The sequence below is a fragment of the Oncorhynchus clarkii genome, chromosome 1 (genome assembly GCF_045791955.1).
Source record: "Oncorhynchus clarkii lewisi isolate Uvic-CL-2024 chromosome 1, UVic_Ocla_1.0, whole genome shotgun sequence".
Taxonomy (NCBI): Eukaryota; Metazoa; Chordata; class Actinopteri; order Salmoniformes; family Salmonidae; genus Oncorhynchus; species Oncorhynchus clarkii.
In genome coordinates this window covers 30,952,438-30,964,936 of record NC_092147.1, presented here as the reverse complement: position 1 = coordinate 30,964,936, position 12,499 = coordinate 30,952,438, and the positions used below count along the sequence as shown (strand labels likewise).

At 45.2% G+C, this 12,499-nt stretch overlaps 1 protein-coding gene across 5 annotated transcripts in view; it reads right to left on the bottom strand.

Annotated features, from left to right (window-relative positions):
- LOC139405569 (semaphorin-4B-like) overlaps positions 1-12,499 on the bottom strand; it is an 87,291-nt gene that overhangs the window by 19,692 nt on the left and 55,100 nt on the right. For all 5 annotated transcript variants that reach the window (XM_071147984.1, XM_071148000.1, XM_071148006.1 and 2 more), the window contains 4 exons: positions 5,824-5,984; positions 5,408-5,470; positions 4,731-4,829; positions 336-447 (listed from right to left, as the gene is read on the bottom strand). In XM_071147984.1, coding sequence (XP_071004085.1) covers positions 336-447; positions 4,731-4,829; positions 5,408-5,470; positions 5,824-5,984 — 435 coding nt within the window. The remainder of the gene's footprint in view (positions 1-335; positions 448-4,730; positions 4,830-5,407; positions 5,471-5,823; positions 5,985-12,499) is intronic.

Below are 12,499 nucleotides of genomic sequence, written 5' to 3'. Positions count from 1 at the left end.
TAATGTAAGGAACGATAAGATGAAGACAAAGAATATCTGGACCTAGAGAAGGAGCCTCTGTGCCTCTGTGTAACAAACCCTGGAATCTAGAAGGGAAGAGTTGTCTGCTAGTATATTTACAGTATGGAAGACACTAAGGATGGTAAAATATACATTGCAGCTACTGTATATAAAATATTTTATAATTGATAAATCAGTAATTAAGTATGTCTACATTATGTCTATAATTTGTATGCATATATTGACTTGTATACAGTATGTATTGTGTACACAGTCTTATGGAAGCCAAACATATTTCCCTGACAGTAAATAAGTGACCCATATAGTGAACCTACCGGCCATGATGGCAGTGGACTTGTACTCAGGGTTGAAAGGGCAGCGGCTGCGTCCGTCCTCTGTCACTATCTCTCCAGTCTGGCTTCTCACCAGGGTGAAGTCAGCTGTGTTCTGGAGAGGACCCAGAGAGAAAGAGAGCCTTGAGGAGAAGTAGGGCTGTAATCTACACTGACAATTCCCACTGCCTGCTGGCCACTCTGTTTGCTACTACAGCGCTGTAGCACAAATTCTGGGGCGGGAACCACTGTGTGGTCACAGTCGGTCACTTTGGGGTGGGTCAAACCACAGGGTGTGGTTTGATATGGGTGTCTCGTGTGTGTTCACAGGTGGGAGGAGTTAGCCAAAAAATTTAGCCAATTAGCTTCAGCGGCTGGTGTGCAACCGTGGGAAAATTGGTTTGACTCTGGATAGCCGATCTCTGGGGCTGTTTAGGGACCGTCAATAAATTACAGAATGTAAATGGGACAGTATGTTCATGTTGCACAACTTTTAGTTGTCTCATTAAATGCTTTCAATATTTGTATATGAAAATGTATAGATGGTTTGAAGTTTTTAAGTCATTGACATTTGAAGCTATTGACCTTTTAAAATATTGTCCGATGTACATTGTGCAATTTACTGATGGCCCCTAACCAGCCCCATAGGGACATCGAGTGTCAAACCAAACTGACAATGGGCATTACAATCGGCTCGGGTGCAGCTGCGCTCCGAATGTATGATTATGTGGGTGCTGCCATCTGTGGGCATGATTGAAATAAACCCAACCCAAACTGTTACGCTACCCTTCATTTTTTCCATTATCTTGCAAATCTGACTTTTGAATGAGACTGACTTTATGACCAAATTTATCCTATTTTCACATTGAAGTACATTTTGGACTCATATTTATGCCACACATTCCATTTTCAAATGAGAAATAGCTTTTTAGGGGCCGTCGCTGTTTAAGTAAATGTTATTATACAATTCCTTTTAAAAGCGATCTGGTGATGGGGAAGATGATGAGTGATACTTCCAGAAGGAATGGACATACCGTTGTATACTGTACTTTATATCTCTCTGTGTGGGCTGAGACTCAATGGTTGTGATAAGAGAGACACTCGGGAATCCTGGTTCACAACCTAGAGTTCAGCCAAGATACTTCCCCTCCTCCCTTAATGCCCCCCCCCCCCTGCATATTGAAGTAGAACAAAGGGGAAAGGGACACACATTTGAGATGTTCTTTGACTGTCAATATTTTTAAATGGAAATGTCAATGTTATTCTGAATTGCCTCAGAGACTTGTCTGCTCCATCAGCAGAACACTTTTAAAGATGCACTTCCTCTCAAATCTGTGTTCCAAAACGTCTTCATACAACCCAGAGCCACACATGCTCACTAAGCATCTGTAAGCAGTCTCCAGGGGGATAATCGCATGGAGAAGAAAATATGTACCTTGATTGACAGAGTTAAATACATGGCTAATTACACCTCTCTCCAACACACAGGCATGGTGGTTCTCTCTACAAAACACAGGCATGGTGGTTCTTCCTACAACACACAGGCATGGTTGTTCTCTCTACAAACACACAGGCATGGTTATTCTCTCTACAACACACAGGCATGGTGGTTCTCTCTACAGCACACAGGCATGGTTGTTCTCTCTACAAACACACAGGCATGGTGGTTCTCTCTACAAACACACAGGCATGGTGGTTCTCCCTACAACACACAGACATGGTGGTTCTCTCTACAACACACAGGCATGGTGGTTCTCCCTACAAAACACAGGCATGGTGGTTCTTCCTACAACACACAGGCATGGTTGTTCTCTCTACAACACATAGGCATGGTTGTTCTCTCTACAACACACAGGCATGGTTGTTCTCTCTACAAACACACAGGCATGGTGGTTCTCCGTACAACATACAGGCATGGTGGTTCTCCCTACAACACACAGGCATGGTGGTTCTCCCTACAACACACAGGCATGGTGGTTCTCTCTACATCACACAGGCATGGTGGTTCTCTCTACATCACACAGGCATGGTGGTTCTCTCTACATCACACAGGCATGGTGGTTCTCTCTACATCACACAGGCATGGTGGTTCTCTCTTCATCACACAGGCATGGTGGTTCTCTCTACAACACACAGGCATGGTGGTTCTCTCTACAACACACAGGCATGGTGGTTCTCTCTACAACACACAGGCATGGTGGTTCTCTCTACAACACACAGGCATGGTGGTTCTCTCTACATCACATAGGCATGGTGGTTCTCTACTTCACACAGGCATGGTGGTTCTCTCTACAACACACAGGCATGGTGGTTCTCTCTACATCACACAGGCATGGTGGTTCTCTCTACAGCACACAGGCATGGTGGTTCTCTCTACAACACACAGGCATGGTTGTTCTTTCTACAACACACATTCATGGTGGTTCTTTCTACAACATACAGGCATGGTGGTTCTCTCTACAACACACAGGCATGGTGGTTCTCTCTACAGCACACAGGCATGGTGGTTCTCTCTACAGCACACAGGCATGGTGGTTCTCTCAACAACACACAGGCATGGTGGTTCTCTCTACAACACACAGGCATGGTGGTTCTCTCTACAACACACAGGCATTGTGGTTCTCTCTACAACACACAAGCATGGTGGTTCTCTCTACATCACACAGGCATGGTGGTTCTCTCTACAGCACCTAGACATGGTGGGTCTCTCTACAACACACAGGCATGGTGGTTCTCTCTACATCACACATGCATGGTGGTTCTCTCTACACCACACAGGCATGGTGGTTCTCTACTTCACACAGGCATGGTGGTTCTCTCTACATCACACAGGCATGGTGGTTCTCTCTACAGCACACAGCCATGGTGGTTCTGTCTACAACACATAGGCATGGTGGTTCTCTCTACAACACACAGGCATGGTGGTTCTCTCTACAGCACACATTCATGGTGGTTCTCCACTTCACACAGGCATGGTGGTTCTCTCTACAGCACACAGACATGGTGGTTCTCTCTACAGCACACAGACATGGTGGTTCTCTCTACAACACACAGGCATGGTGGTTCTCTCTACAGCACACAGACATGGTGGTTCTCTCTACAGCACACAGACATGGTGGTTCTCTCTACAACACACAGGCATGGTGGTTCTCTCTACAACACACATGCATGGTGGTTCTCTCTATATCACACAGGCATGGTGGTTCTCGCTACAACACACAGGCATGGTGGTTCTCTCTACAGCACACAGGCATGGTGGTTCTCTCTACAGCACACAGTTATGGTGGTTCTCTCCACAGCACACAGGCATGCTGGTTCTCCCTCGTCTCTCCAGCACACAGGCATGGTGGTTCTCTCTACAACACACAGGCATGGTGGATCTCTGTACATCACACAGGCATGGTGGTTCTCTCTACAGCACACAGGCATGGTGGTTCTCTCCACAACACCCAGGCATGGTGGTTCTCTCTACAACACCCAGGCATGGTGGTTCTCTCTACAACACCCAGGCATGGTGGTTCTCTCTACAACACACAGGCATGGTGGTTCTCTCTACAACACACAGGCATGGTGGTTCTCTTTACATCACACAGGCATGGTGGTTCTCTCTACAGCACACAGACATGGTGGTTCTCTCTACAACACACAGGCATGGTGGTTCTCTCTACATCACACAGGCATGGTGGTTCTCTCTACATCACACAGGCATGGTGGTTCTCTCTACATCACACAGGCATGGTGGTTCTCTCTACAACACACAGGCATGGTGGTTCTCCCTGAAGCACACAGGCATGGTGGTTCTCTCTACAGCACACAGGCATGGTGGTTCTCTCCACAACACCCAGGCATGGTGGTTCTCTCTACAACACCCAGGCATGGTGGTTCTCTCTACAACACCCAGGCATGGTGGTTCTCTCTACAACACACAGGCATGGTGGTTCTCTTTACATCACACAGGCATGGTGGTTCTCTCTACATCACACAGGCATGGTTGTTCTCCCTGAAGCACACAGGAATGGTGGTTCCCTCTACAGCACACCGTTATGGTGGTTCCCTCTACAACACACAGGCATGGTGGTTCCCTCTACAACACACAGGCATGGTGGTTCTCTCCTCATCACACAGGCATGGTGGTTCTCTCTACAGCACACATGCATGGTGGTTCTCTCTACATCACACAGGCATGGTGGTTCTCTCTACATCACACAGGCATGGTGGTTCTCCCTAAAGCACACAGGCATGGTGGTTCTCTACTTCACACAGGCATGGTGGTTCTCTACTTCACACAGGCATGGTGGTTCTCCCTAAAGCACACAGGCATGGTGGTTCTCTACTTCACACAGGCCTTGAGGAATTGTATGCCGTATGCTGCAGCTGAGTAAAAAATGTAACACTTACTATGTATGCACAGATTGGGCTGAAGGCGTACGTTCCACACACGTATAGATGGGTACTGTTCACACGCAGTAAAATCTTGATGTAATTGAAGCAATCCGTCTGCATTAAAGGCACATGAGAGGAGAGAACATCGTTAATATGATTCATATGTTCCCACAAACTATTCTGGAGGGAGAGTTACTCAGGTTGAATGGAGTAGCTCGTTAGGCGACCCTCCAAGCATATTCCCACATTACTTGGCTGGAATGAATTGCTTTCAAATAGCCTGGGAGGGCTGTTGGCAGCAGTGTGACAAACATCTGAGTGACTGTCTCACACAGAAAACAGATTAGAGTGTCTTCATCAAGATCCTGGTCTATGAGCCTCTGTACCACAACCAACCAATCAATAAAACATAAATGAATCATACAATATGGCCTTCTGATAATATACTTCCCACAGAATTGAGGATTCACCACAATCACAGGGGATTGGTTAGATGGTAGACAATTTATCTGGCTGTAACAAAATCACTCAGGCCTCCACTGCTGAATGGATATGTACTTAAATGAGAGCTTCCACTGCCTCTGACTAAGTTCATTTTCAGTACTATAGCAAAAATAAAACAAGCCTAAGGACTGGAATGGAAGTGTAAATATTGTCACTAGAGTTCCAGACATGTTGTGCAGTGTACTCACCTGTAGGTCTTTGCCTTTGAAACTGCACTCGTCTCTCTTCATTTTCGGGGTACTCCATGTAAGCTACAGGAGAGGAGAGTACAGGTGTCAGGCACATTACTAAGACACATCATAGAGCTGTAAAGAAAGTAGCTGCCGAGCACTGTCAAAAAGAGCAGTGTCGTACAGCATATAAGTTATATAATTCACACACACACACACACACACACACACACACACACACACACACACACACACACACACACACACACACACACACACACACACACACACACACACACACACACACACACACACACACACACACACACAGTACTGTGATGATGTGTATCTGAGAGCAGAGAGGGTATTACATACCACCTCTAAAAATACAAATGTTTCAATATTCACACACAGACACACTCGTGCCCACTTACATTGCGTTGTAGTTTGACTCTGCTGATATCAGAGAGGTTGAGGGCGAAGAGCTCCTCTCGTGCTCCAACATAGAGCATGTTATCTTCCTTACTGAGGAGGAGAGACGTGTAATTGAAGACTCCATCCACAGAGAATCTCTTGGCTGATCTCTCCTTTGCATCTGGGGAGAGAGGAAAAACAGAAAGAGGAGAATAAATATTAACCTTACTGCAGTGGGCTAAATCAGGGTCAAAGAATGTTTCTTGGTAAGTCTTAAACAAACCTGCTATGAAACTCAAGTATACACCTTTTTAAAAAAAAAGAAGACACCTGTACCATGTAAGATATAAATGCATTCAATGTTGGGTTTGCATACCAATATTACACTTTATAGACATCACAGAAGACTGAAATAACACCAAAACGTTTGACATAGAAACATCAGATTTTCTGCACTAAAAAAAATAGTTTATTCATTATGAAATTATGAAAAATATTAATAACATTCCATTCATGAGGCCACTAGAGGGCAATTTGGTAATTTGACTGCAGGAACGGACTACCGAACAGAATGTATTACTGCAATATGAGCCTGCAAAGAGCATTCAAAGAGCCTTCTGGGCAAGAATGGGCAAGAATTAAATATAAAAACTGCAGTGTGTGTGTGTGTGTGTGTGTGTGTGTGTGTGTGTGTGTGTGTGTGTGTGTGTGTGTGGTCACATAACATCATGAGCAGGATAAAGACAGATGTTGTGTCTTAACCAGAGACACCAGCACACCATGTCATTATTGACGGTGTTCCTTCAGGCTGTATATCTGTTCCCATGACAACAACACTGTCTGGCCTAGCAGGCTGTCTCTCTCCATCGCTACAGGGGAGCTACAATAGAGATGGACAGAGCCTGGCCTCCTGTATGTGTGTGTGTGTGTTCAGTTAACAGTATACATTAGCAGCCTCCAGTCTTATCACCCGCTCTTATCACCTCTGGAGTGGGCTGCAGAGAAAGAGAGCGAGAGCCGGCACCCAATCTGTCTCTCACCATCCTGACACCCCTTGAAAAGCCCTCACTCTGTCTGCAGCCTGTAGCCACGTGTCTTATCATTGACTCTCTCTCTAAGCCTTCAGCGTTGCTGTCAAAGCTTCACAATCAGCGCACTGTTGCAGAGTGGAAGTATTTAGAGCTGGCCACGGTCAAACACTTTGTCTTTACGCAAGTCCATCATTAGCAACATGGAGAACATTCTGTCATGCAAACAACGCCTACTAAGTGATTCTCAGAGGACATTACTGCCTTATGGATTATAAGCCAAATACTTCTAGGTAGTGTGTAGTTACCTCCCGGCCTGCTAACCCCACCACAGACGACAGAAGGTGTATAGAGAGGGTTCGCTTCCCCAGGGGAAACTACAGGCTAATAGCAGTGCATCAACGCCGCAACAGGAGGCTTTTTTTTACCACAAAATCATGCTGCAAAACAACAGGATCCTCTCTAGTCTACATAGCAAAAACCCAAGCCCACCAGGACTGCTCCCTCCCTGTCTGTGATTACAGGATGTAGTATGATTGGCGCTCTATGCTAGTGCCATTTACCCTCTCTCCTTCCTTCTCGCCTCTCCTCCATCTTCCCTCTCTCACCTCATTTCCTCTCCTCTCTTCTTCTCTCTCCCTTTCGCTCCTCTCCTCCCTTAGAACGTTGGGCACATTTAGACAGTAATTTACACATGCTAAGACAAAGGCTGGAGCTTGAACCAAAACAAGGGGATAGAGGGATTTCCACAAAAGAGGGCATCTCTACAGTTAGAGTTAGATCACCACTGTCATATTCTCTGAGCACTGCTGAGGGAGGCACAATGAGGTGTCCAATGTCCAGGGCACAGCTGGGAGCTGAGGGGGGTCTATAACAGGCGGCAACGGTGAGAGACATTTCTGGAAAGATTCATTTGAAAAATGAGAAGCTCAAAGTGTTTGGGCATAGACCTGGAAAGTATGACAGAACTTTGCAAGCTATCTCTGCAGTATATTGCAACTCCTCCCCCTTTGTGTGCTAGTGTTATTTATTCAAGGTACTCCTCGCTCTTTTGTTTGGGTTTCAACCCTGTGTTTTTGTTATGTGTTTGTTTGGTCTTCGTCCCCGTGCCTTTACATGGCACGCCATAATTTGGGCATAATTTTAAAAACTATTACGCATTCCTGCGCCTGTCTCCCGAATCTCTTCATGCCAACGTGACAACAAGGATATGTGTGTCCAGAATACAATTTTTTCCATGCATCAGATGGCTTGCATTGATTAATTATTCATGGAGCATACTAAGATAATTGCTCATAAATCCAAGATAATAATCTGGACTGATCCAAGAAAATGACCCTATAAAATGTATCAACGATTTGAGCAATTCAACACATTTCCAGGAAATGGTAACATATGGAGTGTGAGGCTTTTGGCAGAAGAGGTGCAGCTGCAAGGAGGGCTACAAAAAAACTCAAGGGAGTAAATATATTGGATAAAGATATAATAGAAGATATAATAAATATTGACAGAGTCTGTCTGCCTGAATGTACTGGTGCTGATGTTAGGGATTTTGTTTAAAGGTGCCATTACAATGGCATAATTTAGGAGATAAATACAACATGATTGCTGATCTCAAAGGGACAAAATATGATTTGGAAATAAAATAACATTTCTAGCCCTGGGACAACAAACCCCAATAGTGAACTGGAAAAACTGTGGGTCAGTGTCTGTCTGTCGACTATCTCCCCCAGTCACCATACAGACAGACAGTCACCACAGTCTCTTTCAGACAGACTACAATCTATTGTTGTTAGAGCGTCCGAGGTTGTCTCCCGGGGGCCATCCCATGACAACGCAGGCAGCCATGGAAACGCTGTGCTGTAGTCTACTCTGGGAAGAGAAGAGGTCTGGCCTGTGTTTAGAGGAAGCAGAAGCATTCAAGAGCTGCTAGTGTCTTCTGGAGCTTGGGAGACAGGGGGATGGATGTCTGCCGGAGCTGAAGAAGGCGAGGTGTTGGGGAGGGCAGGTAAGTGGGCACAGTGTAACAAATGAATAGTCACAACAAGCTATATCACAACTAGCATGCCCTCACCTTGTTGAGCACACTCCCTACCCTGCATGGCCTGTGCCCCCGGCAAACCAGAGCTCCACAGTACTGGTCCACAGGGACATCTCATTATTGAGTCCCACAATTTCAATGACAAACAGGGGAAATCAAGCTAATAGAGGCTGGGTTCAAATAACAATACACTTACGTTAGAGAGGAGACATGGCTATCTAGGCTAACAACCTAGCACGTGTGCAAAGCAAAATGCATTGACAGGTGTTGTTAAAATGACCACAACACTGTTTTCTGCTATCACTGCAGGGTTTGTCACTGTTTTGAACATTCATTTGGATAGACTCAGTCCAAGTACAACATTGGTGCATATCACAGTTCCCAGTCTCCGTTTCACAGACAGGCTCAGAGTTCATTCAACACAGTCCTATTTAACCTGCTGGCTCTGACTGAAAGACACAGCCTCCACCTGACACAGCTGCCAGTCACACCTTTCTCTTCCTGTGTGCCAGCTCTCTCACCGTATCGCTATACCCAGGCCCCCGTTCGTCCGTCCTTCCATCCATCCCACACCCTCAGAGAGAGCAGCTTTGTGTGACTGGGAGCACTTCCTGTGTGACCCCACAACCAAACCACACAGACACACCACACATACACACCAGTGCTCCTTCAGCAGGACACACAATAAGATGCAGTTAGGGGGGATGGCTCAACCACGGGCAGCTGTAAGCAATATGAGATCTTTACAATCATTATGTAATTAAATGTCATTTTTGCAAATTACACTGCTAAATGGATTGTAATATCCACACTGCCTTGTTCACTAATCCATTTAGGGGCAAATTAGCGATGTGGGATTTTTGGGAACCCTAGTCTACATTTTGTTGCCATGGATTTCCCATCGGCTCTGAGTTCCAACAGCACAAAGTTAATTATGAGCACAGAACATCCCATGTAAAAGGCAAACCTCAACTAGCCTGTACCTCTGCACACTGACTCGGTACCGGTGCCCCCTGTAAATAGCCTCGTTATTGTTTTTCTTATTGTGTTACTTTTTATTATTAACCTACTTGGTAAATATTTTCTTCTTCTTGAACTGCACTGTTGGTTAAGGGCTTGTAAGTAAGCATTTCACGGTAAAGTCTACAGTCGTGGCCAAAAGTTTTGAGAATGACAAAAATATTAATTTGCACAAAGTTCATCGTCTTTAGATATTTTTGTCAGATGTTACTATGGAATACTGTAGTATAATTACAAGCATTTCATAAGTGTCAAAGGCTTTTATTGACCATTACATGAAGTTGATGCAAAGAGTCAATATTTGCAGTGTTGACCCTTTTTGTTCAAGACCTCTGTAATACGCCCTGGCATGCTGTCAATTAACTTCTGGGCCACATCCTGACTGATGGCAGCCCATTCTTGCATAATCAATGCTTGGAGTTTGTCAGAATTGGTGGGTTTTTGTTTGTCCACCCGCCTCTTGAGGATTGACCACAAGTTCTCAATGGGATTAAGGTCTGGGGAGTTTCCTGGCCATGGACCCAAAATATCGATGTTTTGTTCTCCGAGCCACTTAGTTATCACTTTTGCCTTATGGCAAGATGCTCCATCATACTGGAAAAGGCATTCTTTGTCACCAAACTGTTCCTGGATGGTTGGGAGAAGTTTCTCTCGGGGGATGTGTTGGTACCATTCTTTATTCATGGCGGTGTTCTTAGGCAAAATTGTGAGTGAGCTCACACCCTTGGCTGAGAAGCAACCCCACACATGAATGGTCTCAGAATGCTTTACTGTTGGCATGACACAGGACTGATGGTAGCACTCACCTTGTCTTCTCTGGACAAGCTTTAATCCAGATGCCCCAAACAATCGGAAAGGAGATTCATCAGAGAAAATGACTTTACCCCAGTCCTCAGCAGTCCAATCCCTGTACCTTTTGCAGAATATCAGTCTGTCCTTGATGTTTTTCATGGAGAGATGTGGCTTCTTTGCTGCCCTTCTTGACACCAGGCCATCCTCCAAAAGTCTTCGCCCCACTGTGTGTGCAGATGCACTCACACCTGCCTGCTGCCATTCCTGAGCAAGCTCTGTACTGGTGGTGCCCTGATCACACAGTGGAATCAACTTTAGGAGATGGTCCTGACGCTTGCTGGACTTTCTTGGGTGCCCTGAAGCCTTCTTCACAACAGTTGTACCGCTCTCCTTGAAGATCCGATAAATGGTTGATTTCGGTGCAATCTTACTGGCAGAAATATCCTTGCCTGTGAAGCCCTTTTTGTGCAAAGCAATGATGATGGCACGTGTTTCCTTGCAGGTAACTATGGTTGACAGGGGAAGAACAATGATTCCAAGCACCACCCTCCTTTTGGAGCTTCCAGTTTGTTATTCGAACTCAATCAGCATGACAGAGTGATCTCCAGCCTTGTCCTCGTCAACACTCACACCTGTGTTAACAAGAGAATCACTGACATGATGTCAGCTGGTCCTTTTGTGGCAGGGCTGAAATGCAGTGGACATTTTTTTGGAGATTCAGTTACATCTCCAAAAAACAACTGTATACTTGTTGTATTCAGCACATGTGGCAAACAAAGTTTGATTTGATTTTGATTTGATTTGAAATGTGGAGTAATCTGTCGTTCAGTCAGGGAGATCCAAGTGCTTCATTTTGTAGGGCATTCATCTACAGTAGCACCCTGATTCGCTAAATGGCCTCTCTTTTGAAGGGGTGTTGGCTTTCACATTTGTGGGTTGAGGAGTTTGAAGTATGCATTCCCCATTACAGACAAATGTTGTTATTGTTTACTTCAATGATGCAGAACTAGCTGGAAACAGTGATGGCCACTGGCAGAGCCATGTGTATCTCTAGTACACGTCGATGGATGGCAATGGGACAATACACAGCCGACTGAACTGTTTTTGAATAGGGCCAGATTCTGTTAATGTATGTTTTAGAAATCTAACAACAACACCAGCATCCTAACAGAGGCAGGAGAAAAACATGATGAGTACTCTTTCCATTCCTCAAATCCCCACCCTTCCTCCCAATTCAGACCTGCATTATTTCAGCAAATAGATTAGGCTAAAGTAAGTGACAGCTCTCTATAGCTGCAATAAGATACACTGTCTGTTCAAACAGTCATTCATTTGGTGCCTGTCATAACAGCAGATGACCTGGAAACAATCTCATCCCTCTTCATTGAGATCAAGCAGCATGCCCTGTTGGTGCATCTTGAACAGGATGTCTGATGTCCCATTTCTAGCAGTCTGTCTATAAACATGGCCTAGATTCTCCTGTGGAGGGACACATGAAGAGACTTCTATGGCATTGGCAGCAGGAGGCCACTATGGACAAAAGGGCTGTGCCTTCTGTAAGCAGGGCAGAACAAGCGTATCAGCAGCAGAGAGCTGAGCACAGCCCCACAGCCACAATTACAGCCTGATGGAGCTGAACCTATTACTCACAATAAGACAGAGCACACCTCCACAACCAAAACACACTAGAGCAGGGTCTCAGCAGCACCACATGCCATACAAAACATGTCTGTGGAACTACATAAACTAACAAGGCCTCCACAAGATTCAAGAGCTTATGGGGTTTTCATTAAGATGACCCAAAGATGTACATAC